The sequence below is a fragment of the Dipteris shenzhenensis genome, chromosome 23 (genome assembly GCF_047967505.1).
Source record: "Dipteris shenzhenensis isolate YYH24624 ecotype China chromosome 23, Dip_SZ_1.0, whole genome shotgun sequence".
Classification (NCBI taxonomy): Eukaryota; Viridiplantae; Streptophyta; class Polypodiopsida; order Gleicheniales; family Dipteridaceae; genus Dipteris; species Dipteris shenzhenensis.
Genome location: NC_141618.1, coordinates 38,683,056 through 38,710,943, shown reverse-complemented (window position 1 = coordinate 38,710,943; position 27,888 = coordinate 38,683,056). Strand labels below are relative to the sequence as shown.

Here is a 27,888-nt window from a genome sequence, read left to right as displayed (position 1 = left end):
CATTTTAGGCAACTGCTTTTACCCATTCAATTGTGATGGTCTTTCACATGAGCTTGCGTTGAAAACTATTACCAACCCCATCTAAGTCAACGCACACTAAGTCATTCTGATAACAAAACCCTCATTGCCCAATTGAGTGGCTTTAGGGCTACCAAGAAGTGTGGTTTGCCAATCCACATATGAACATGCCATCTCACCTTCTTCCTACCTCAACTTAGCCACTTCCAAATCGAGAGGGTCTTCACTCTTTCCAAAATGCTCCACTAGTGCTATAGCCAACAATGGACAAGTTTGCTTAACATGGTAAGATTGCCTTTCATACCATAGAAATTAACTTAGTAAGCTTCATTATCAGAGCTTTCGGCTTGGCTGTTCGCTCAGGAGTAGTATGGGTTTCGACGTATTCTAGAATCTCTTGGGATGGTGGACTGGATGCCATTCGTTAGCACTGCCTCCTTAGAGGGAATGCTATAGTGGAGGATGAAACTCCTTTTGTGAATTTCCGCGTGTAGTTTTGTAACAAATTAACTGTGTTTCAAATTGCCAATCAAAAATTGCCTCTTGATAGCCCAACATCCTTTAAAAAACTCTTTGCTTTCCCTTTCACATTCCAAAACGCTTGCTTTACCACTTTTTCCTACCTTAACTACTACACAGCACTCCTCTATGGATCGGATATGCATTGTCATCCATGCCAGGTCACCCAATTGCTAGATTGCCACTACTTCTCGCTCTCCTCAAAGAGCTGCTTGCCATAGCCCCTGCACATTCCTTGTCAGATTTATTCGCTCCTATGAGTTGCAAGATCACACTAGCTCATTAACTTACCCGAAAGAAGCACAGCTCCACAAGCACTGAAAACATACGCTGCCAAAACCAGCACCAATGAGAAAATGCCCGACACAAGTAAACACATATACGCATTTGAGTTCTCTCTCTGCAACGCAAGATAAATTTCATAGTAATGTGTAGAGGAGGTGCTGATTTCTACATGCTCCTGGCCAGTTTCAAAGCCTTCAGTACATCATCGGAGATGCCATGCTACTTTTACATCAATATACGTGTGATACAATTGACGGCCGATACATTGATTGAGGCTTCCTTCATACTCCCAATGCATGCTTTGAAGCCCTCCAGTTGTAAACATTCACAAAGCCTATAAACAGGCTTAGGTTTGTTAGAAACCAAGACAAAATAGGCAGCTTACAAAAGCACCTTCAAAATTGTATTGGATTTTGGTTCATATGGAGTCCCAAAGATAACCATTCAAACCAGTAAATGTGTTGCTACGAGTATAGAATGTTACCTCAAATCCAGATACTTGCAGTGATGATGAGTGATGTAAAAATGCTGGTAGTTCCCCGAATCTATATGTATCTTTTTGCATGAATGTTGCTCCTGAGGATATCAACTGCTGTTATTGACCATGTTTTGTGTTGCCACTTCGTGGATGTCATCGTGGGTCTGGTGGAGCAATAGTATCTGAAAACACTGGTGAAGGATCAAATTGGCAAAACAAAGGCATGGGTGGTGGCACTCTAGCATCACCAATAGATGAGCCAATACTCTCTATCGAGGCCATGTATTGTGATGCATTGTTTTCCATTATAAGAGCATCTTCAAGCTCCCTGACTATATCAGCCATAGTTGGACGATAGGCACCACGAGATTCCACACTACTAAGTGCAATTTCTACGACCCTCCACATGGCCTCCGGGCTGTAGCTTGACTTGATGGCCGGATCAACAATTGCCTGTACATTGGACTCCAGGATATATGGCTTTGCCTGCATTGTACCATGAACTCAAACTGTGTGCTCAACTTGCAAACAAAACAAAAACTTTATTCGATAAATATGAACTTGGAACCTTTACCCATTCCACAAGACTCCACTCTGGCCGTGGCCGCTTAATATTGAGAGGCTCACGTCCAGAGATAATTTCCAGAAGTACAACTCCAAAGCTGAACACATCACTCTTGGATGTCAGCTGCTGTGTTGAGTAATACCTGAGTATTCAGCAAAGCTATTAAGGCTAAATAGGTAGAACTTGCAGCAGATACTAATCCCTCCAAAAAGAGCAAGATAAAAATCAAAACTGCACAACTATTTACTCTGGATCCAAATAGCCAGCTGTGCCTCGGACTTCTAATGACACCATACTGTCGTCTTCTTGTGGAGCATATTTTGAGAAGCCAAAATCTGTCAACTTTGCAACCATACTGTTATCCAGAAGAATGTTGCTTGATTTCACATCTCTATGGATGATACACCTTACGCCAGAAATGTGAAGAAAATTTAATCCTGCATTACACAATGGATGCAGTGTCACAAGATCAATAATCTAGACAGGCAAGTTTAATTCCAAGACCCAAATCCCTTCCTTCCCCCACCCCAGGCCCTGGCCCAACCAGCATGCCACCAAAACAGATATCACCACACCACACAGGGTAGGAAAAAAGACAAACTGAATTTACAAGCTACAAAACCGTCTTTTGTTTTTATCCTAATTAGGGTTCAAGTATACTCTTCTTTGGTTGGGAGCACCACCCACTCATGGATGAATAAAATAATATCATTCGGAAAGCTCAACATCTGAATGATGCTACAAAGTTTATAAGAAGTTAGTTTTGCAGAATTTTGCAAGTGAGCGAGGTGAAAAACTGCTACACCCACCCCCAGCAACAGTAGCCTGGGGGTAGGTCTTTTGCTTAGCAAATATGGAAGTTAATCATTTGCCTCATGTGGAAGAAAATCTCATCGGCACCTGAACAAGGAATTTACAAGAAAGCCGAGGGTTAAAAAGTGTCCACAACACAGAAATGATGTCCATGACCATGATGTCCTTGGTGCCTTTGATGAGAACGAGCATGCTTTGTACGTGGTGCAAGCTGAGGGAAAGAACCTTTCAATTGTAGATGAGAGTTCCCTACCTTCAAGAGCATAAACAAACAGGTTTGATTGATCGATTCCAGTGCTAGGAGGCACATGACATGACTCACTAATCTCAGTCACTAAATCAGTCTATTCATGGAGTTATTAAGCGTGCAAATTATTAGGTGCCCTACTCCAGGGTCTAGTATTAGATTCGAACATACCACATCACACAAGGTGTCAACTCTAGACTCACCGCCCAACCATAGAGCCAATCCAAGCTCACCCTCAAGCTGGGAGATCCTAGACATACCACCAGAACACACCCCTTGTTGTACTTGCATCAACAATCCCTGGGGCTACAGAATCCTGTCAAGGCCAAAGTAACTCAGTGCTTATATCTACCCCTTGCGATAATTAGCCAGGATAACCCTAACTAATCTCACATCCACCCTTGTCCCGATTAGGTAAATGCTAATCCGGAGACAGCTGAGCTAGCCCCAGATAACTAGGGACGTAACAAACATTTATGTCTGCATAATGAATGGGGGGAATCTTTTCCTAAGACTATTTACACTCTCACAAGTAGCATCATCTCCTGACTGTCCTTTCAAATTGATCAAATACTCATAATAAACACTCTTTCTGATCTATTTAGTTCTTTGGAGTTCTAAGGATATAGCTAAAGATGATTCTAACAAAGGAATCAATACTGGCCCTGTAGAGGAATCAATACTGGCCCTGTTCACTAGATGATGTTGGCATGTTCCCCAGTGCATATCCTTTCTTCTTGGCTCCTTTTTATCCACATTTCTTTGATTCAAATTGGACTGTAAGATTGTAACAGATTCACAACCGACTTATCAGACTAGCCAATCTATAGCTTTAACTGTTTGAAACATTTATCTAGACATGTTCTTCGCTTGAAAATCTCCCACGGCACTAAAGAAATTCAACTTGCAATATTTTCTTGAGAACGTTTTCAATGTGTTCATGCTGCACAGATGCTCAAGCAGCGTTTAACCTGAGCGGCAAATCTGTGCAGGTTACTCAAGCAGTGTTTTCAATGTGTTCATGCTGCACAGATAGCTCAAGCAGTGTTTTTTCTGAGGGGCAAATCTGCGAGTGGTCTCATACTTCTGTCGTTCTTTCAAGAGCTGACACACATTCCATTCAATTCTCAACGGCAAGCTTGGACAAACTTTCTCTGTCACTGGCTACTTCCCATGCCTGAATGACAGGCAGCTTCGTGCAAAAAACCAATCTGCATGTGAGAAGGAAGATTGGCATCGCAGATCTCAGCCTGGGGATGCCATGTCATAACAGTAGACCAGGCAATAATATGCTGTCACTTGAACAGGGATCCTCTTGTATCCATTTGAGAAGATGTGAATGGTAGCTGCAGCTCCAAAAGCTCTAAGCAGTGCAAGTAACTCTTAATGGACAGTTGTCCAGTTGCTTCTCCTTCATCCATCTTCATCACGTGGATTATAGCGACGCTGCAGACAATAGTGGAGCTGCCAAGTTCTACAATCGAACATGTTGCTGCTTATTCATAAAGCATTGCTGAGTTTCCGTTGGATGGACAAAAGTAGTAGAGCCCAGACCGCCTTCACAGCCACCCTTATCCACATTTAAATCAAGTGAACAACACCATCAGAAGGTAAAAGGCTTTCATTGAAACTCCCTGCCTCTACACACCTCCGGATACAACTCATACTCTGACTACATTTCCACTGAAAGTTAAAAAACCTCAAAAAGAGCCCAGTGGATTACACAGCTCAAGACAAGCTCTCCAACTATATAGAACTGAAATCAGCAAATCAATTGTAGCGCTACATCAGCAACAAAACATCATCTTGATAATTGCATATTCACAGAGAGATAGCCCTGTCAACTCCATGCAATTCTCATTGCAGCTCAGCAAACAAGCAAGCTCGATCTCCATTTGTGTCAAACCAGGAAATCCCACATCATGATTGCTTCTGATTTGCCCGCCATGTTATAAAGCATGTCAATTAGTAATTCTCTTCTCCTACTTGCATTTAGTAGCCTTTTGAGAATGCTTGGTCCTTTGATAATCTTGAACTTTGGAGATCTTCTACAAACAGTACTCCTTTCAGTAGTGCATGGGTTCTCAAGCGCATCAGACTATTCACGTCTCACTTGGATTGATGGCATTTGTCTATCCTTCAAATAGTGATCCTAACCTCGGGGCTTCTCCCCTGCTCACGGAGTGCACATTTTCTGTGTCTCAGGAACTTTGGACTCACATAGTAGAGACCTGCAGCCATTAGAGGTGCCACAGCCAAGACCCAAAGCTCTCTCAAAAGAGATTCCCACAGCCCAACTCAAACTACCATCAACAGCAACAGTCGATGCCTTCATGTAGGCTCACGTACCTCCTTCCCCAAAGGACCTCCAGTCTGCTTCAGCCCATCGCCCGTCACCTTCAAGCGAAAATCACTATTGTCTTGCAGCTTCCGTCCTCACGGAGCACACAACACTCACGGATTCCCGGCTCCTCTTCAATTCATGGAGTACTCAGCTCATGTGTAGCGTCACCCCCAGCTAGCCAAGGAGCTCTACATACACGTGATAATCGACCTCTTCAGCCTGTATCGTAGCGACGCTCATCCTCTGTCCATCAACTCTCAACCAGCAACAACCTACTCTTTCAGTCGGAACCCCCCACGCGCTCCCACAGTTGATTCCTCAGCTTGCCTACCCAGTAGAGATGCCATGCCCGTCCTCCATTTGAGAGCAATGCCAACAGAGAAAACACATGACCAAGCCTTGAACTCCTTGCTGCAAGCTCACGCAGAGCCCAAAATCGCTCCTCTGAACTACTTAAGGCTTCTCCTACTCATGGCGCACGTAGCTACATAGTTATCCATGCAAACCCCTTCAATTCCAGAAGCTCCCGGCCAAAGCACAGCCCGTCACCTCTTTCCTACGCAAGCTGCCTGCTAGAGAATAGCGCCAACCTTTTCACAAATGGTTCCAGCCATCATCAAAGTCCCTGTTGCCTACACCATCTGCCTACTAGAAGCCACGCCTCCTTTACAAGAAACTCTTCGCTCTCTCTCTCTGCCTATCCTTCCAATCATTTCCTCCCCGCACAAAGATGGACCTCTCGCAGCTCACGGTTCTCCTCTCCACCCAAGCTCCTTTGAGTAATCCCCTTTGTATCTGCAATGCCCTCTCCCTCCTGCACAAGAAGCTCCCCGTTCCTGAGCTCGTGTGCCCATTCCCTATGTGTCCACGAAACCTTCCTGAATTCTCCTACAAGCCCCCGCTCCACGTACATGCTTCCTCGTCAATCTAGAAGTTCCTTCATCACGTAGCCCATTTGCATGCACGGCTTTGTTGGAATATGGAAGCAAGAACTAGAACTAGAAACTGGAAATGAAATAACAAGACTGAAAGACTAGAAATACCTTGAGAAGAGTGTAGACAAGACACAAGCTAGACTCATGGATTAGAATGATGTGACCCATTGAATATATGGGCCAAAGTACAAGACATAAAGCAAGAGTGCTTATGGGATAATTGTAGAAGTGCCACATGGCACACACTCAAGACATAAAGACTAGACTTAGACTTAGACAAATGTAGACTAGGAAATAGTACACTTAGTGTGCACTTATCTCCAACACCCTCCTTAAGTGGACACTAGGAGTAAGACAGAAAGACAAGACTAGAAGACAGACTGATAGACTGATAGACAAGATAGAAAACATGACAGACAAATGATCCTGAGACACCCCTCCTCAAGTGATATCCTCATATGGGTCCACAAGGGTAAGGACAAGATGGATCTAAAACACAGTCAGATTGATAGACAAATAGACAGACCAAGACACTAGAACCCCTTGACCTACATCATCGGTGGTCAAGGTGGTAGACAAAACATAGAAGTAATCAGAAAGCCCACTTCTCATCATGTGAGGAAGGAACAGCAGGATCAGCTGATGGAGATGTTGCAGCAACATGGGCTGAGGTAGATACAGGAGCTGATGTAGAGGTTTTGGAGTAGCAGTCCCTCTCCCGGTGATTATCACGGCCACAAATGGTGCATGGATGAGCCTTGAAACAGTCCTTCTCCACATGATTAGTTTTGCCACAATGGGTGCAAGGCTTTCTTACCTTAGAACTTCCTTTCTTTGCTAAAAATGCAGTGTCAGTTACCTTTCGTTGTTGAGTTCTTTCTTCCTCTTGGAGAGCATTGATGATACCCTCAAGAGAAGGATTATTATGATACTTGAAGGTAGTGACAAGAGTAGCATAGGAGTCAGGTAAGCTTTTGAGAAGCACAACAATAGCAATATCTTCGGAGATGGGAGACTTGACTGACGCAAGCTGAACCATAAGACTGCGAAGATAATTGACATGAGAGGCTATAGTAGCTCCTTCCTGCATATGTAGATCAAAGAATGAGATCATAAGTGCAATCTTAGAGTTTTTAGATCGGGCTCCAAAAAGAGTGTCCAAAGTGATCCATGCTTGAGGAGCAGACTGTATGTCGGAGATGTGATGAATGTAATCATCTCCAAGGCCGAGCAATATGATAGCATAGGCTTTGTCGTTCTTGGCAGCAACAACTTGCTCAGATGGACCTTCGGGAGCATCACGGTGAACAATGTCCCAAAGGCCTTCTTTCATAAGATGGCACTTGATTTTGATCTGCCAAGTATGAAAGTTGGACCCATTGAATTTGTCGATAGATATGAGAGAATGAGAGGAAGATGCCATGTGGGACGGTCTTACCTCTTGCTAGGATGCAAGGGTAGTGTCTATTCCCTTACAATATTGCAGAAAATAAATGAGAGGAAGAGATCCCAGAAGCCGGTTCTCTCACCCCTTTGTCAGGGCCATAGCATATGACAGCCCATCGAAGTAGGAGGAACCAGCAGTTTGCAGATATGAGGATTAAAAAGGACTGCTCAGCAAACTGAAAGAGACAATGTACAGTACCTTAGCAAGAACTGAATGCAGAACTAAATGCAGGTTGGGCAGAGATTAAAAAAAAAAAAGCTTCAGCTCCTCTTTTATTTCGAACAGAAAAGGTACGGGCAGCAGCTTCAGAAAGTCGTGGGCAGCTCCTTCAGCTCACGAAATCAGGACAAAAATGGCAGGCAGATCTGTAGCAGTAGAGGCCACCTGAACTGGTACAACGGGTGAAGGTACAGCACTGGTACGTACGGACGACGTCGAAGTACAGACGGCGTACGTACCAGCGGAGTACGGACGACGTCGAAGTACGTACGGACGGCGTCGAAGTACAGACGGCGTACGGTCACAACGGAGTACGGACGCCTGTACGGACGGCGCTGATCTGTCACGAGCGACAGCAGGAGCGGGTGCAGATGTGACAGCAGGTTTGCACAGATCTGGAGCTCAGATCTGGCAGAAATGATGCGTAGATCTGGCGCAGATCTGGAGCAGAAACACACAGATCTGTCGCGTAGATCTGGAGCGCAATGGCAGGGCAGAAAGAGGGGAAAATGTGAAGAGGGAGCGCAGATCTGCAGCGGGAGAGAGATCTGAGAAAAGGCAGACTGAGGGGAGAGAAGAGGAAGAAGAGGGATCAACCTAGCTCTGATACCATGTTGGAATATGGAAGCAAGAACTAGAACTAGAAACTGGAAATGAAATAACAAGACTGAAAGACTAGAAATACCTTGAGAAGAGTGTAGACAAGACACAAGCTAGACTCATGGATTAGAATGATGTGACCCATTGAATATATGGGCCAAAGTACAAGACATAAAGCAAGAGTGCTTATGGGATAATTGTAGAAGTGCCACATGGCACACACTCAAGACATAAAGACTAGACTTAGACTTAGACAAATGTAGACTAGGAAATAGTACACTTAGTGTGCACTTATCTCCAACAGGCTTGCCTTCTCCCAAAAAAGCCACGTCATCCCATGCTTTTACTCCTCTCAAAGGTTTTCTTAAACCTTAGGTCCATTAATCCCCAACCTTAGGATTTAAACACAACCTTCAAGCAAAAACTTGGGTGCTTGATTGATACACATGACCGCACATTCCTGAAGCCCACAACCCATGATATGAATACTCTTTTTTTTTTTGGCAAAAAAGAGACTTCTATTAAGTAAGAAAGAAACTTGCTAGAGCAAGCTCTGAGCGGAAATACATCATGCTAAGCATGTAATAAAAAACACCTCAGAAGAATGAGGTAGAAAGAAACCAAGGCTGAGGCTGAAAATGCCACCTCAACCCTGTAGAAGTCTCAGCAAGGAAGGGAGAGTCTCTCCACTCCCTGAGAAAAGTAACTCTCCTGGAGGAGGCTGCTCGAGAGGATCCCTGCATGGTCGCCCATATGGCCATCAGAGTGTGTACCGTATCTATCCAAGTACTAGCCAAGATTTGAGAAGGGTGAACCTGAGAACCCTCCATAGCCTCAGTGCATCTGGCTCTCCAAATGTTGCATGCTGCAATGCTAGCTAAAACCTCCCATGGAGAGTCAATCGAGGAATGAGCAGCCCTGAAGAGAGTGGCCGGAACATCCTCTAAAGAGCACGACTCCACACTGTGTCGTCGGATGTGTAGAGCCCAAGACGAGTCATGTCTCTTGAAGAAAGCCTGGGGCCCTGAAGAGTGAGCCAAGCCACTGATCCCTAAGTCATATAGAATTGGAGGCGAACAAAAGTGCTGAAAAGTCTTGCAATCCCCTTCCATATGATTCTCGCCTATCTGCAATCCCAAAGGCAATGATGTACTGTCTCCGAAGCAGAAAGGCAATGAGGGCAAGTAGGGTCAACCCCGAACCTGGATCTCCAATGATTCACTGCTATCCCACCATGAATAGAAAGCCAAAAGAAGAGAGTGGTTTTTCTAATCCGGTGGGATTTCCAGAGCCTCTGCCAAAAAAATTTCTGCAAATCTGCAAAAATCTGATAATTCTCCCAATGAGGAGCTCTGGTGGGCCTCCAACCCCTACAACTGAGCTGGAATTTCCTGGCATTACTGACCGTGTAACGAAAGAAGGGGATGCTCTTCTCTCGGCATCCTTCATCTATTCACTCCCATTCCCCAGGGTCCCACTGCAAAAACTTAATTGGGACACCTCCATAGAGCCACAGCCTCCATGAGCCCAAGGCAATGAGTAGCGAGTCAAGATTCAAGTACCACTGTGAAAGAGAGCCATGCTCCATGAAGCCCACTATCCTGACTGGCTGAAACGGTACCTCTAACAATATATCATCTGTGGACTTAGACAGCCTTCCCCCCAAAGAAACATCAAAGACTAGGGCATCCTCATGTGTTACGTAAAGCAATCACCTGCAAAGGAATGCTCGATCTGGAAAATGCCCCCATCCAGGTGAAACAAGTAATAGGCATGTCATCTGTGTCCACCCAATCCAAGGGTAAGGCTGCATCAATATGTTGAACTCTCCTTGCACTCCCTCTGAGATTATGAACCACCTGGGCCCGACGGTCTGTAAGTAGCCTCCTGAAGGCTTTCCATGCTCCCACAATAGATGCAGGGCCCCTCTCCCTCCGATAGTAGAAAGAAGTCGATGGTAGACCTGAGGAAGACCAAAAAATCTAATGAACAGTGATGTGGCCTAACTGTCCTCCTCGACCGGATCGAAGCCCAAGATGTAGGGCAAAAGAAAAATCCTCCTCGAACCCAAAGCCTGAGGATTAGCTTTGAGAACAAGGGTTGTGGACTCGTGGGAGTCGAAAACCACTTGGAAGAATCCACGTCCCAAAAGTCGAACATCTCTGAGATGTGGGGCGAGATCTCCTGGCAACGCCGCCAGCATCCAATCTCTAGCTTGTGATCTGGAAGGGTGTGATCCAAAGATGCGGGCGAAAAGTGATGTGGAGCCCTCTAGTTCCACATCTTTCTTCAGCTGCTGCAACTCGTCTTCTGAAAAAATGACGGTTCTCGCAGCCAGTGGAAGTGGACGAAGATTGGCTGAGTGGGGATCCATTCACCAATCGATGTGAAAAGGCCGATTCGAACACTGAAAGTTCCGTCCGTAAATCTGCTGCCCAGGACGCCGTGGAACACGGGCGTTGGAGGAGGGAGAACAGGAGAGGGTAGGAGAGAGGGGAAGAGGAGGAGAGAAAGCAGCAGCGGGAGGGAGGAGGGGGGCGGGGGAGAGGAGGCAGGGGGAGGCGGAGGGGAGCTGCAGGTTAGGAAGGGAGGGGGAGGGGAGGCTGGCTGGGAGGGAGAGGGTGGGCAAGGAAGAGGAAAGGAGGGGGCGGGGCACGGGGGAGAGGGAAGGCGGGTAGGGGGAGAGGGAGGACGGGGGAGAAGAAGGGAGGGGGCGGTGGTGGAGAAGAGGGACGGGGGGGCTGGCGACTGGAGGAGAGGGAGGGCAGGGAGGAGGAAGGGGAGCGGGGGGGTGAGGGAGGAGGGAGAGGGGGATGGCGGGGACGGAGAGGGGACTGGCGGAGGGGGAGAGGGTGGGCGGGGGAGGAGGGAGGGGGCGTGGGTGGAGGAGGGGGGCGGGGGGGCTGGCGGGTGGAGGAGAGGGAGGGCGGGGAGGAGGGAGGGGAGCGGAGGGTGAGGGAGGGGGGAGAGGGGTTGGCGGGGAGGGAGAGGGGGCTGGCGAAGGGGGTGAGCGGGGGAGGAGAAGGGGGGGGCTGGCGGGTTAAAAAGAGGGAGGGCGGGGAGGAGGGAAGGGAGCGGGGGGGTGAGGGAGGAGGGAGAGGGGGCTAGCGAGGAGAGAGGGAGAGAGGGATGGCGAGGGGATATGAATACTCACCTGTCTCACAATCGGGAACCACTCATGGCAAGATAAACATAATACAGGACAACAATGAAAGACGTGTCATCCCACACCAAATGCTTTGGAGTGCCTGATGCACCCACACTGCTCTATCATCATATCCTGAGAGTCCTTGCAAAAGTATCTACAATCTCAAGAAAATATCTACATCATTGTAGAGTCTTTATGAGAGTGTCCATAACTCAAAGCCACCACCAACTAGCTATGTACATAGCTATGCACCTACCCATCAGCATGCAACAAGTGGAAAACATATTTACATTTTTATCCACACACCATGACTGATAAAAGAAACATATTCTGCTTGAGCTTCATTCTCTTCTTTGATCGTTCCACATAAAGGTTTGCCATCCCATATCAATTGAAATTTGTTCACGTCTTCTGCAAAAGGGTGCGAAATCTTCAAGATGTTGTTTTGCATTGAACCATTTTGACAGTTAGTTGCTTGAGGATGACTGTGACTGAGGAGAAAGAAAGAAGGAAAGTTTATTAAAGTCTTCGGAAGACCGATGGGTCTATGAGACTGTGAAAATCCTGATACAACAAGTTGTGGTAGTGGAGCTACTAAACGAGCGTCCATACCAATGCAAAATGCAAAATGCAAAGCGAAGCATCTTGGGCAATATTTTTGCTCTCTAGAAGGCCATCAATAGGGACTGTTAAGAGTCTCAACCTTGCACGATTGTACTTCAGAAAGCTTACAATAGAATCGTCATCAACTCTGTAGGTTGCATTTGAATATCTTCAACTACAGCTTGCAACTCGTCCCTTTGTTGTCGAATGCCTTTGAAAATCACAGAATCTTTATTTGTGAGCTTCACAAGCAGTTCTCTGAGCTTGGTCTTGAAGACAGGCCCCTTATCTGGTGCCGTGCTTCCAGGACTTCCACTCTTGCATACCATCCTTGCTCACTCCATCTGATCTCCCTGCTGGCACTTCATCCGCTCAGTGCTTCCTTCTTCAGCTGATCTGCTTGGTTTTATTTTCAGAGAATCTATTCGCTATTCCCTTCCTCTCTCCGTTGTGCTTTTGCATCTTCTTGGCTCTTCTTCCATCATCAATCTTGGGTTCCAGAGCACTATACTTCGTTTCCATCTTCTACATGCCAGCCTTTGCTTTCCCCAACCTGAACTCCATCACTCTTAAGTGGTTGAAAGTTCTCTACCACATGAACAATGACATTTACAGCTCGCCAAAACATTTGTTTTATTTTCAGAGAATCTATTCGCTATTCCCTTCCTCTCTCCGTTGTGCTTTTGCATCTTCTTGGCTCTTCTTCCATCATCAATCTTGGGTTCCAGAGCACTATACTTCGTTTCCATCTTCTACATGCCAGCCTTTGCTTTCCCCAACCTGAACTCCATCACTCTTAAGTGGTTGAAAGTTCTCTACCACATGAACAATGACATTTACAGCTCGCCAAAACATTTGATGATATGTATCGTTGTACCATTGATCGTGCTTGCAATGCCAAGATTGATTCTCGGGATAGGCGGCCCCCATCTTGCTTGCAAAGAATCCACATGTAAGGCTGTAGATAGCAGTCCTTTGTCCTGATTCGCTCTACTTTTGTGGCTTCTTCAATGGGATCTTTGCCCTTCGCTTAGCTGCTTCGCCTTTTTTCTGCATCTATGGCTTTTCCTTCGGTTGCCAGGATTGTTGTTGTTGCTAGTGTTGAGGCCGGTTCAGTTGGTCTCAATGGCGACTCACCGAAAAAATCGTTGAGAGGATTCACTCAAATTGTGTTCGGTACACGTTCTCCGCTAATTTACTTATTGCCTGTAAACATAGGTATACTCCCACCTTTATGCCCTCTTCTCGCCCATGGCAGCCCCCTTATATTGGCCACGCCAACAACTACGCCCAATTTGTTCCTTGAGTTTTGCTGGGTGTCTGGGCATGTGAATGTCCAAAAACAAGATTGTATTTCTCTCGAACAAGAACCTGAAGAAGTCATTCATCTTTGCCAGCATTGCCTTGTTGGTTACATATCCTTATCTTTGTAGCCATCCTCCTTCAAGAAGCAAGGCATTGCATTTGGAGTTGCTTGGATCTTTAGTGCTCTCCTCCGTGAGAGGCATTTTGAATATTTCAATTGCCTCCTTGATCATCCACATGACAGGTCGTAGCTTCTTCGCCACCTCTTTGTCGAAATGTAAATTCCAAAACTCTTTCAACTATGTTCACACGCTCCACTGGTTTGCTTCCTCGCTCTAAACTATATCTATTAGAGTCTTCAATTGCTCAGTCTTCAAATCTTGGAGATTGATGCGGCACCTTCTCCTTTTGGTCCATTTTTTTGAGATTTGTGAGCTTTGCTTGTGAAGGTGAACGGATTGAATGTTGGAGTACCTGAGTGAATGAAATTGAGGGAAGAAGACAGCTTGCTAGCGAGGGCATGCACTCTGTAATGTTGAGTACATGTCACGATTTTCGGTTTTCGTTACCTCCATACGTGATTGTATGTCAACTGCCACTAACTAAACTCAGTGGCAAGTTCATAATGGAATCGCCTCCTACCCTTTCATCGTGGCCATTTAATGCTCCTAGCTTTCAAGGAATCTTGGCCGGATTTAGTGCCCTCTCCCCCCATGATCACTTGTTGTGGTCCAAGTGTTGCTCTATGGAGTGGAAGTTGGGGGGTAGTGTATCTCAAGCCTCTTGGAATGACATTGAGAAAGAGCAAAAAAAGTTCTTGAGATGACACTCCAGAATCAAGGCAACTACCCCTTACTCAATGGTACTTCTAGAAACTGGCATATGACCCATTGAGATGAAAGCATCATGCAGGTGTACAAATATGTGACAATAAGAGAATGGAAATGCATCGTATGAGCAGGAAGTGCATCTAGATGCTCCACTTGAAAAACAAGCTCCCCCTCTAACTGCTTTGAACCCGAACCCTTAATCTGTGCAAAATGACAGAAGGAGACCCACACAACTTAAATTGCTCAACCAAGGCACTAGACAAGGCATCCCAATTGCTCTTGACAATCAAAGGCAAAGATTTGTACCACCTAAGTGCATTGCCCTCAAGAAAGTCACTCAAGATATCAGCCCACTGCACCTCGGCCCATTTGTACATAGACACTTGCACATCGGAAGACAAGCAACTACCCCTTAGGATCCTCCCTCTTGGATCCCAAAAAAAAAAACTGGCAACTCCATCTAAAGCAAGCCTTGAACACAAAAAATAATAATAATCAAAAGTCCTAGAAAGAGGTATTTTTCTACAGTTTCCTGCTTCTCACCCAACCACTTTGAACCCCATGAAAAACACTATTTCACCAAAGCCTTCACATAAAGTGTGGTGCTTCAAAGGGCCTACCAAGGACCCAATCAGATAAGCCTGCAATCCTTCACCGAACCCCACAAAACTTTACTCACCTCCCCTTCAAGTATATGAAGATTGCCCATAAGGACCCTGGGCATCCACTCACATCAACGGCCCCTTACAATATGTCCTTGAACATGTTGTTCATTAAGACAACCACCTACATTTAAGGTAAGCCGCATGTGATGTTGACTCGCTCTACGTCTCAAACAAACCCTGAAAGACTCAATCCTTGTGACCAATTCAGAGTGTTTCAACGCAAGATCCAACTCAAAAGCAAATAAAGCCCCATTTGGCACACCTGATTGCTGGCAGCGCAAGTCCACACAAAATAGCCACTCTCCATCAGCTCCTATGTAGCCATTGCTACGTTGCCTGCTTAATAGCCACAATTCTTCACACAAGCAGCACGATTCCTCTTCAGGCATCCATGCGAGAGGAAGCATAGAAGACCCTAGCAAATGGGTAGCCCGAGCATTTGAGCTTTGTTTCTTCTATGGAAAGGAAGGGCTGCAAATTCTAGAAGATTCTAGACGCAACCAAATATGCTGCAGAGAGCATATGATAATGGCGAAGAGGCACCAACTATAGGCCTAGTGTTGGCATACATCGAAACGAATGTCTTCAGTAGGCTACAGGGTAGCCCGAAGAACGCAATGCAACCGGAGGAGCTAAAAGAGCCAGGGATTATTTGGAAAGAAAGAAACTGGCCATCAAAATTACCAACGCATTGAAGCAGAAAGATTCCTTGGTGGACTAAGAGAAGACTTAGAATGCAGTTAGAACCGAAGTAGAGAATAGCCAAAGAGTGACGAAATATGAGAGGCAACTCAGTGGTGCAGAACAAAATAAATGCAACATGGGAGACATGCAGTGAGTTTAATGTTACAATTTATTTATTTTTCCTTGAAAAAGACTTCTATTAAGTATGAAAAATACTTGCGTGAGCAAGCTCACGATGGAAATACATCATGCTGTACATGAGGAAACCCCCCTAAAATAGGGAACAGAAAACTCATAATGAACTGGAAAGAAACCAAGGTTGAGGCTGAAAGTGCCACCTCAACCTTGTTATAGTCTCTAAGAAAAAGGGGGAACCCCTCCATTCCCTACGGCATAGCCCGGGAAGAACCCTGCATGCTCGCCTAACTGGCCACCAGTGTGTGAATGGTGTCAGCCCAAATACTATGTGCGAGAGGGATGAACTTGAGATCCATCTAAGGCCTCTGTGCATCTGGCCCTCCAAAATTTCAATACGTCAACTGTAGGAAATTGCTCCACTACACCATGTTCTTTCAAAATTGGCCAGTGACCAAGCAACCATTGGCATAAACACTAACCATTGGAGTTGAGTCGACCGAAATGAAGATTTAGGATGAAGAAGTGCCAATGATTGACATACAGGTCAAGAACCACATGATCAAGGGAATTCTCATTGATAAAGTTCAGGGGTCAACATAATCTCCGAAGGAGTCAAAAAATGGCTGAAGTTGAAGGACTTGAAACAAGTCATCTTTCAAGATTTGCATGGCAGATCAGAGGTTGGTGATGCCAAAAGATATGCTCAAAGATGGATGCATCAAAGTAAATGGGGTTTATGTTATATTATACTTTTAAAATATAATCTCCATCTTCATCTTTCCATTGCTAGAGGGTTCACCAATGGACTTGCTGGTGGAGCCTCTAGTGGATCTTCCATCCTCGTCGGGCGCTCTGCTGAGCTCGCATCACTCCTTCGCATTCGTGGATTTAGTGGGGTACCGCTTCCCAATTCTTTATGGGGTCATACATCCCTGTTTTCCTTCGGAGGTGGAGTGTTGAGTCTCTTGGATTTCTTTCGCTCATCCCTCTTTGCTCTCGTATGCGGTTCCAAATGTTCAAATTTTCCATCGTTCAACGACAAGCTTCCACAAGTTTGCTCATCCACTATTCTCTTCTCTACTCATTAGGAAAGAAGGGAACTCATTTTGGGGCCCTCTAAGAAATTCACTATTTACCTATTTTTGTTACACTCAAAATATGGGAAATGCCATAAAATACGAATACTTACTACAAAAATTCCAGTCTAGTACTCACGCTTCACATTAAATGCATATATAAGCTCCTTGATTTTCTGTACAGTATTTCATGATTCTGACATCGCCGGCGCGTCCGAAGCCGGCCAAAACCCCCAAATCGACCCTGAAGACACCGAAAATCGATGCCTGAAGACCCGGAAAAGGGCAAAAATGCCTAGAATGGGAGACTTGCACAAAAACGCGATTTGGCCAGCTGGCAATGTGTTTGCAAAAAAACGCGATCTAGCCAGCTCGCATAGTGCCAGCTGGCCAAATCGCGTTTTTGTGCAAATCTCCCATTTTGGGCATTTTTTCCCTTTTCCAGGCCTCCAGACGTCAGTTTTCATTGTCTCCAAGGTCGATTTTGGGGTTTTGGCCCGCTCCAAACGCGCTGACAATGTCAGAACTACAAAATCCTACACAAAAAATCATCTTTTGAAGATCACATATGTCAGACATAACAAAAGAAAAAGATTTTGAATATGACTTATTTTATATTTTTACATGGTTTTGGGTATTTTTCCAACGTTAAGTTGGCCCTCTAAACCCTAAAAGGCCCCAAAATGAGCTCCCTTTTTTCCTAATGAATATCTTTACTGAGCTCTTGCATGTTCTACTATGCCTGACACGCATTTCGTGCCAATTTGCATTGCTTGCTCTTTGACCTTCTTTGGTCCTCATACTGAGCATATCGGCGGTACCAAGGCATCCTCTTCACAATGCTAAATCAATGAATTCATTGGGAAGCAAGTAACTTCCTTTCCATAGTTCGATGTATGCCATGAACTCAATCTTTCTAGGATATAGGATATAGTGTAACAATAACGACAATAGCTTCTCTGGTTGAAGGGCCATTTATGCTACACCAACTTCGTAGACTATTGTTTGAGACTTCCACATGAGCTTTGCCACCTCTTGCATCTTGGCACTAGTTTGGGCTTGCACCTCTTCTAGGAGCCAATGGTATCTCCATTATACTTCCTCCCCTCTTGTTTGTTCGCTAATATTAGGATCTCTTTGCCATTCTTGCAAACTCCATCCTAGATCTTCCTTCATTGGCACATCCAACACAAAGCTTCCCTAGCAAGATCGCAAAAAATGTTGCGGACGAGTTTGCACCACCACTACGGCCAAATTGCCACAAGATTTGCTTTATTCAAACAGTTCCTAACGGGTCCCTTTTGCTACTCAAGATGCATGCAAGCTGCCAATGCTCCAAGCTGAGCGAAGGAAATACCAAATTGTCTAACCAAAGTGGTTGCTCATCGTAGAATGGATTCTTAGTGCCCACAGCTTCATCAAAATTGCACTTCTTACACAAGACAGATTTGATGATGATCGCGAGTTCATTTGTGATACACATTGCATAATACCAATTAGACTCTGGCCGGAATTCAGAAAGGAATAGAACTTCATTCAATATGTGATGCAGAAAGTGAGCACCGCAGCACTCAATGCACCCTTTTGGACTACTCCACATTCAACACCCTTCGCTTCATATCCCTCCCATGCATGCAACTATGCCAGATTCACACTCTACATCTATCTACATAAATTCCTACCCACTTTGCTCATGCACAACAATGCATCCATTTTATTACTTCTACAACTCATTCACAGCTACCACTGCTACTCCCACATTCTTGCCACACCCATCAGCAACTACAACTCCTGTTATAATACTTCCTAGCCTAGATACTGTTGCAAGAGATGCCGCCAAAACCCCCGCATGAAGATCTTGCCAAACTTGTTGGGCGGGGTCTCTCCGTGGCCGCCCACCTTTGATGACTTCTTATTCCGTCCCTTTCGCAAGCTCGCTACTTCAATCCCGAGACCTATTGGGGCTCAATCCATTCGACTCGGAGTACTGGCCGCAACTTGGTTCTTCCTTTTGCCTTGGTCTTCAATTAGTTGTTAAACAACACCACTTTGGGGATTCAACGTTCGCTCAAACAAATTAACACTCAGGATCAAATTGAATAGAACTGTCAAGCTAACGAAAGGTTTAGAAATGTAAGCAGTTGAAAGATCAAACTAAAATATCGTATCTCTACTCTCAAGCTACAAGCTAGGTAACACTATAACTAAGGTAGGTGCAAACATAAGGAGAGATGGGATCTCATACCATGTTGAAGAAGGTGAAAGACAAAGGAAGGAGAGGAGTTCACACTATCTGTACATTACATTAAGAAGATGAATATATAGACCTTCACCATTAGGGTCTGGGTTAGGGTAGGATTTCTCTCGATGCCCTTTCTAGATTACTGCAATCTACACTAAGGAGCTGAACGCTCAAACTAAAATATATCGAGCTAGAGAGATCAAATCAACATGCTATAAAAAGCAAGAGTGTAGCTCTCATTTCAAGCTACAAGTTGGGCAACATTACAACTAAGGTTGGTGCAGCATGGGGTTTGCGACCATGTTAGAGAAGGTGGGAGAGAGTGATTGTACACTATATAAATAATGATGAAGACGTTGAATATATACAATTTCACCCTTAGCATTTGGGTTTGTCCCCAAGTCCTTTATAGACCCATCGGACTTTCGAGGACTTTAATAAACTTTCTTTCTTTCTCTAGAATAGTGCAATCTACATTATTCCTGAGATATTAGACTCAAGTACTATCTTGCAACACGTCCAAAATGTCATAATAAGTCCCCAAACATAAGGAAGGGTTTAGTTTGGGGCTTTATGAGATTTTGTGCAAAAACTCTTGTCTTTATTATTTGGACTGTCATAATACATAAGAGGATGCAGTACCTAGCTGGAGCCATCCGATCATGATGTAGTGATCGATGTGCCAACACCACCTATCAATTGGTTTTCACCAAATAGACCTTCAAATGGTAAATTGGAATAGTTTGGGTTGGGCTGAGCCAATTTGCTACAATATCCATATTAATAAATGACACCCCAAGAAACTATTGAATTTTTTAAGTATAAACCCTATGAAACAGTCCTTCACCCTAGTTGTGACCTATGTTGCAACCCTTCCTTGAACAGTAGGGGTATCCAAAATCGTCCCGATGACATAAGCCAATAACCACTACCACTATTGAATAGTAAAACACCAGCGTGACAATTGCCATCACAAATAGTAACAGCAACACAGTTCATTTGTTACCAACTGCCAATCACCTCCTCAAAGAATAAAGAACAGCACTTCTATCCCTTGAACATGAAACTATTCAAAAACAGAGCAGGAACTCAATGTTAGTCACCTCGAGCAGCTCCAAGTGCTATATTCAGCCTTGTTGTCCAATCTAAAGGTTTCCTGTGAGCAGATCCACCTGCAAATTGAAATTAACAACCACAGTCATGCAAATAAAAAAAGGGGTGAAAGCCTTACTAATGGCATACTCGAATCTGGCAGTAAATCGAAAATTTTTGGCGAATCAGCATACCGTAAAGGCGATCTTGAAGTGATCCATTCGACATATAAGGATAGACAAGAATCTGTTGCTCAGAGCAGTATCCAGCAAGTGGCACCAAGTTCTCATGCTGAATCTCAGAAAGAAAAGTAAGCTGAAAGAGAGAGAATGTGAATGGAGCAACTGAGATAAAGGCATGCAAACACAGCAGTAGGCCAAATATGAGGCAAATATATAATATAACTGCTCCAAACTACAAGAAATTGTGTAAGAAAGAAAAGAAATGCCTATGAAAAATGAATTTTGAAAAGTATAGTAAACAGGTATATAAAGTCATTTAGAACTTAGAAGAAAAAGATTAGGACCAGCTGAATCATAGCACGGTAAACACTGAAGAACAAGAACAAAATATCATTAACCTGCATAGCCACTCACAATTGATAGCATTGCAACTGCACCATTTTCTCTAAATAGTGCATTTGTACAAAGATGTAGACACATATAAGGCCTTCTCAAAAGAAAGCTAAGAGAATAATGAGGCTTACATGATAAATGAATTGAAAAATTATATCACGATCTGTTTGCAATAGCAGTGAATATATGGAACTTATCCAACATTGTTGTTGAAACAATTGTACATGCCACTTTATGCTGAAGGCATAGACAGCAGCTGTATAAATATAGCCGAAGGCCTGCCTTTGAAAGCCAGGTCCGCAGCTGTATAAATATAGATGAAGGCCTGCCTTTGTGGATAATGAACTGAATAAGACTCATTAACTATAGTCTATACATGAGAGGTATTTGTAGATGAAACTAAGTAACGAGTTCCTAAGGAAGCCAAAACCCATTTTGCTCAAGATTGCTCAAACCATTCTTTCCTTTCTCCTTTTGCACCCTCCCCATACCTGCATTTTCTGTTTGGGAGCCATTCCAGCTCCCACACGCTACTAAAAGGGCTCCCCCACGCTGCCCGCTGCTCCCTTGGGAACTCCATCTTTGAGCACGATTTGTGGCCCCCCTTGGTGGCCTGCTTAGCCACCCTCATGCATGAGGACTTGAGGCCTGCCCTAAGGATTTCCCCTTGTCCCTTTCGATCCCCATGTGGGCTGCCTTGCCAACCAAGGAGGAGTCATTTTCCCTTAGACCACCCCTTGTATCCTCTCCCTTCCTTCCATTTCCTCTCTTGTCCCTTCCTTTTCCCTCCTTTACCATCCCCTACACCTAAGTATGAGAATGTGATCCATGGTCCCATGATCGTGTTGGTGTGCAGCTGTTGGTGTGCAGCCTGTCCAGCTTCTCTAAGTCCCCAGCACTTTGCGAATCGACTGACCTTAGAATCAAGCACTGATGCATAAATCTTGGACATGTCCGATCATAATGGTCCTGTAGTTCTCCGGGCTCATGGAATCCCTTGCCTTGTGGATGGGTGAGATAGTGTTGACAATCCAGGTACGTGGAAACCCCAAACAAACAGCTTCATTAAAGAGCTTTGCTAAGATCGGGGCTAGGAGATTAATCCCATATGCAATGAATTCAGTGCATAGGCCCGAATGATCTTTCGCTCCGCCATTATGAAGTTTCATCAGGGCATCCTTCACACCCTCCCTCATGAAGAGTGTGCAGGATGTGAGGTGGGGTATGTGTGAGAGATCAGGAGCTGGCTGATTTGGGATATCATAAAGTGTACATGCATAATTATGCCATACTTTACTATCAGTGAGTGGTGAAGGGGGTCGGCCCTCTATAAATCTCCGGCAAAAGTCCTTACAGCTGTTACTAAATAGAATATTCAGCAGTTCTTCCTTGTTTCGACGAATGAAATCCAGCTTCTTCTTACATACCAATCGATGATACTCATGTAGCGTCTATGGTTCGTTCGGGAGGTGGTTTTTGGTTTCGAATCTAAGTTGACAGTGTAAAGCCTTACACTCATCATCGTACCATCTATTACAAGGGACAGCCCCAGGTGGTGGTGGACGGGTGGAGCGAGTAGTGTGAGGAAAAACGTGAAGGGCAGCCTTGTGTAGTGAGCTGGTGACCAGAGCAACACGGTCCTCTAGTAAGGGTATAAAATCAATATATGTGAGAAGTATGTAAAGACAAGCTAAATATATAAGCGAGAGGCTGCGGTTGAAATGTATGTCAAGATAAAGTAGTGTCTGTGGTGTGGGAGGTACCGTGAGAGGGGGTATAGAGATACTAAAGAAGAGGTATGTGTGATCAGCTCCGAGAGAACAGTAGTAGGTAAAACCACCTAAGGAAAGCCATCTATCAAGACTATTATAAATAATAAGAGCATGCATCATGCCTAAGGTCTAACAAGGCATGCCCGTAAGATGTGACCAGAGCTCGTCTATCAGTTGAAACTTGCATCATACCTACATCCTCAAGATCAATTTCTGGCAGTAAAATGGAAGTTGAGAAGTGGTACCTGATGAGCCTATGTCCTCGCGTTGAAGTCCCCAACAAGGACTTCCCCGCGGCTTGAGAGGTCGACAATGTCTTGATATAGAGTTGCGTATGGTGATGTCTCTGTCTCCTCTTGGACATCTCGAGCAAAGTCTCGGGAGGGAAATAGCATACTGCAATGAACAAATCCCGGCTGTCAGTGTGTCGGATCCAGATCCAAAGAAATCTGGAGTGTGTATCTCTCTGGTCTACTGAGATGGTCCCCAAAAGAGTGGACTTGTAAAGAACTGCTACTCCTCCCAATCCTCGTACTCCCTCTGTATCCCTCGTCTCATCTCTGTAAGCAGACTCCCATGTATACCGACTGACTACTAATAGTGGGCGCTTTGGACTCTGATGTGTCTCTGTATAAAAGACTATGTCATGACCTGTATAAGATTCCAAGAAGTTCCCTAGTTCTGACCATAAGGTTCCATTATAGTTCCAAATGGTACAGGATAGGGTCTCAGTATGCTGAGTCTCATAGACCCCGCCTCCCTATGTGGGAGAAGGGGTAGATGCCCAACGGGCGCCTGTAAGGAGTCGTCCATCTCGAACTACTGCCCACTTTCCATCCTTGCGGGCCTGATTCCGTTGCTGTATCAGAGTGTGCCTCTCCTCAACCTGCAAGAGAGTGAGATCCACATCCATGGATATCGATGGCTGGTCCCGTAAGACTGATCTACGCCACAGAGCCGAGAGTCGTGCATGAGTATCATAGAATCATATGATAAGGGGTTGCTCTCAATTGGGATCTCTCCCCAGCCGCCATGCCCTCTCAATCCTATGCTCAGCTACGCCAAGAGTAGTGGCCACAAATGCAGTCGCATCACTCATCGGTGTACCCTCGGTGCGTGGAATACCACGGACTCTGATGTTGAGAGCCCAACTGGCTCTCTGCTACTTCTCCATGAAAATGGCCAAAACGGTTGCCTTCGCAGGTTCCCGTTCGACCACGTCTATGCATTTGGATGTCCGATTACAAATTGCATGCTCGCAATCTGTTCGTCGACCACCGGGATACTCCCTGGAACTGCATGGATGGCTGCTACCTCCTGTCGAAGCTACAAGATGTCATGTCTGAGCCCCTGGATGAGGCCAACCTACTCCTTAATGACTCGGGCCTGCTCCTAGGTGAAGCGAGCTTGCTCCTGTGCGAAGCGAGTCAACTCCATCACGTACACGAATGCTGTGTACCTCCATGAGCAGAGACTCCCAGACATCTAGTGATGGGTCAGCTAGTCCTCGCCCAAGCTGAAACTGAAAGGGTTGTGGTACAAAGCTAGGAGAGTATGGCAAAAGGGTGGACTGTGATTGGGAGACATGTGTGAGATAAGGGGATTTTCTGAGGCATGGGTGGAGTGATACCAAGTAGGTATGGGAGAGATGGCAGGCAGAGAAAGGTCAAGTAGTAGTGTGGGACAGTGTATGACACCTCCAATGTAGGTGACATAGGTAATGAAGCGAATGGGGAGACTGTAACTGTAGCGGGAGAAGGAGAGAGGGAGGAGATCGGTGTCGACCCCCCTGTCGCAGGAGAAGAGGAGGAAGTCAATATCCGTGGATGAAGACGTAGTTGGAGTGGATGTGACTGCACATGAAGCCATGGCTGAAGCTGAAGCTAAGGTAGATCCTATTTTATGAGTTGCTTTGCTATCCACTCCAAGTCCACTCCGGTTGAAGCGCTTATTCACATCCTCGAGCTTTAATTGTGTCTGCTGGTTTTTTTCTTCTTTCTTGATTTTGTCTTTGTCTTTCTCCCCTTTTTCCATCTCGAAAACTGACTACTATTATCCTGTACTTTTTCCCTGTGTTTTTTTTGCAGGTCTTAGCTTGGAGGCATGACGAGCCCCCCCATTGTCAGAAGGACGGCTGTCATAAGAGGAGAGGGATGAGGAGCGCGTTGGGAGAAGATATGCAAGTGGAGGGAGGAGATAGGCACTCGGGGAGGAGCTGCGCGAGCAGGGACGAAGCTACACAGGCAAGGACGGAGCTGCGCAGGCGGAGAGGGGCTGCGTGGAGGAGGGAAGGCTGACGGGTGAGGAGGGGGCAGCCGGACGGGAGGAGCAGACGGGTGAGGAGGGCAAACGGTGATAAGTCAAAAAATGTAGTAAGCTCTTGTGCATTGTACATAATGAGGGGTAGGCACATAGATATGCACTTTCATGTTTTGATCTGGGTTTTGGGATACCAAAGACTACCTCTGGAACTATGATGAATGGTTGTATATATCTCAAGATAAATCAAAATATGTTTTTTTGCAGGGGCACATGGAAAATGATGAGAAGCACTGTGGGTACACCCATATCCAAAGCATTTGTGGTATCCAATGTGACAAAGTTTTTGTGTGTGACTCGATGATTTTTTTCATTTATTCACACTGGATTTTGGGTTTTCTTTGTCATGGGTGGTATCCAAAATTGGGGATGGATATGAGTTTTACTGTGTGTCAGGATTTGGGTCCAAAATTGTGGTTGATTGTAAGTTTTTTTTGGGTTTGAAGGAATGTGCATTGAATGTGGGGTATTAATTGCTTGGTGTATGTTTTTTGGGAAGGGGAAAAGAGAGTGGTTTAATGCATGAGGTAAGGTGGACAGCAAATGTGGGAGTTTTGCATGGATGTGCAAGCTGGCTACGTGATCAGGTGAAACGCTCAGAGGAAGAGACGAGCTGCCATAGTACATGGTGGAAGATTGCTAGAGTTTCCAAAACGATGATGGATCCGTGGCTATCTTAAGGAGAGGGGTTGGCATGCAAATGAAGAGAAGAGCCTAACATCGTGGAGAAGAAGAGTGCAAAGGAAGGGAGTGGAGAGAAGGATTTTTTACGGAGAGAAGCATTCCAGCGGGACCTGTTTTGTCTTAATTGATGATTGTCCTAAGGGAACTGGGCTCTCATCGTGGAGTAGCGGGAGACTGCTGCAAATGATCGATGATCAGAAAATGCTGAAGCTTGGAATCACAATTCAAAAGGGTATCTCGTCGTGGCTGTGATGATATGCATGATGGTCTGTGGAAGATCTTCCTAAGGGAATTGGTCGACTTCCTGGTATCGTCTATTGCTGATTTGATCGTGAGTGATCTTGCGCTGCGTCACGTGAAGATACGCATGTGTGGATGGGCTGATTTGCCTTGAAGATTTTTGAATTTCATATTGACTTTGGCACTGGGGCTGATGATTGCTGAAGATTCTTTACCATGACGTGATGAGCTGGTTGCAGTACGGGCAGTCGATGAAGGAATCTCCTTCACATCATCGCACTCTTGTGTCTATCTAATAACGCAAGTTCATGACAGATTTGCACGTTATTATTTATTAAGAGATGAGAAGCTGGCTCTATTTTGTACGACCTGATCTGAGATATGAGGATGTTCGTGGTTAGTTTCAGATTCAGATGCAGAGAGCTTCTCACCTTTGAGCTGTGGTTCGTTTTTCTACATATTTGACAGTTCATTGTTCTAGTAAGGGTGTCCGTGGCAGATTCTCTCGCCTGAGGTTGTCATTTCAATTGAGATTGGTGCTTGTTGGGTATTGTGAGAGTTGCTGGGATTGATTGAAGCAAGTTTTTGTAAGACACAATTCCTATGTTTTGGATCCATGCTCTGGATGGTGCGCTAGGCCCTATCTCTTGGAGCCAGTCCACTTTGCAGTTCTGATTCCATGATTGCCCCGACCTCAATATCTTCTAGTCTGAAGGTTATTTGTTGTTTTTTTAGCTGTGTTCCTCTTTTGTTTTATCAACAGGAGCGGGCACTGCAGGCGGAGTAGGAGCTGCAGACGGCGGGAGCTACGGGTGGAGTGGAGGAGAGCCGACGGGGAGGAGCAGCGGAGGGCAGACGGGCAGGTGGGGGGGGGGGGGGGGGGGGGGGGCAGACGGGGGAGCAAGTGAAGCAGCAGATGGGGGGGAGCGGAGCAGCAGACGGGGGAGGCAGACAGGGGAGAACAAGCAATGGCTGCAAAAGGCTATATCCTCTTCAGGATCAAGCAATAGTGGGGCCCATTATTGGCCTTAATCTCACGTGGTGACAAGTTTGAGATTTGGTCTGAGCGAGCTTAGGCCTAGAACGTGACCAGATCTAGGATGTCATCATCTATGGGAGGCGTTTTTTCCTTCTCTAGCATAGACCCCTTGTTGACTCCACTCATGCTTTGGTGGAGTAGAGCCCACTCTACCTTAGACGGCACATCATGTACCAAGGTATCTCATTACACTCTGCTTCCCAAGCCTCTCCAAGGAGTGCATATATATTTTGTCCTCTCTTGCGACCTATTTCGGCACTATTCTTGAGAACTTGAATAGCAGCTTCGATACTCTGCGAGAATGGACTCTCGAAGACACTCTGCCAAAGAAGAGACTTCTAGAGACCTTCGTTAGAGGGGTCTTTAAGTAGGAGATCGAGGTTTCAAGCCTACCTAGACAGTGCCTTCGTTGCAAACAGAACGACAACCTAGCCACAGCTTGCCTTTGTTTCACGAGGGTCTTCCTATCCTCCCCAAGTCCCTCCAGACCTTCAACATGAGAAAAGGGAATCTAGACTCCCTCCCGAGGAGCAAGGAGCCATAGGCTCCTCAATTGCAAACCCACTAGTTGCCCCATCAAAGGGGAAGAATTGAGCAACATAGAATTACATAAGATGGGCCCACTAAGGCAATAGGCAAGGATGGCCACGGATTATTGACACCAAAACACAAGGCAGATATCACGATGTTGACCTTTCCTAATACCTTTGATGGGACACTTTACATGAGGCACAACCCTTCACAAGAGCTACAACGAACAGCTAGATCTCTTCCAAAGAGGCATACAATTATAAAGAGGACACTTCTATTTATAATGTATTAATGTATCCTCTCATCATGGGTTGCACCCTTCACAAGAGATACACACGTCTTCATATCCACTCCCTTTGAAGCACACATCTTTCCATGTATGGCTCTTCACTCTAGATATTACAAGAGACCTCTCATATGTATCAGCACACATTTGACACTTCTAATAATACAGATACTCTTCTTCTTAGCTATC

General features: G+C 45.3%; 1 protein-coding gene across 5 annotated transcripts in view; it reads right to left on the bottom strand.

Moving 5' to 3' along the window:
* Positions 1-373: 373 nt before the first annotated feature.
* LOC147887353 (nodulation receptor kinase-like) overlaps positions 374-27,888 on the bottom strand; it is an 86,502-nt gene continuing 58,987 nt past the window's right edge. Inside the window, exons 10-17 of one of the 5 annotated variants that reach the window (XM_087394205.1) lie at positions 20,448-20,568; positions 20,265-20,333; positions 2,113-2,302; positions 1,875-2,007; positions 1,307-1,786; positions 992-1,156; positions 829-867; positions 374-761 (exon numbers count right to left, since the gene is read on the bottom strand). In XM_087394205.1, the coding sequence (XP_087250331.1) occupies positions 1,454-1,786; positions 1,875-2,007; positions 2,113-2,302; positions 20,265-20,333; positions 20,448-20,568 (846 nt within the window). In that variant the 3' untranslated portion in view covers positions 374-761; positions 829-867; positions 992-1,156; positions 1,307-1,453. Of the gene's footprint in view, positions 868-991; positions 1,157-1,306; positions 1,787-1,874; positions 2,008-2,112; positions 2,303-20,264; positions 20,334-20,447; positions 20,569-27,888 lie in introns of all 5 variants that reach the window. The other 4 variants (XM_087394206.1, XM_087394204.1, XM_087394208.1 and 1 more) reach the window with 4 other exon arrangements.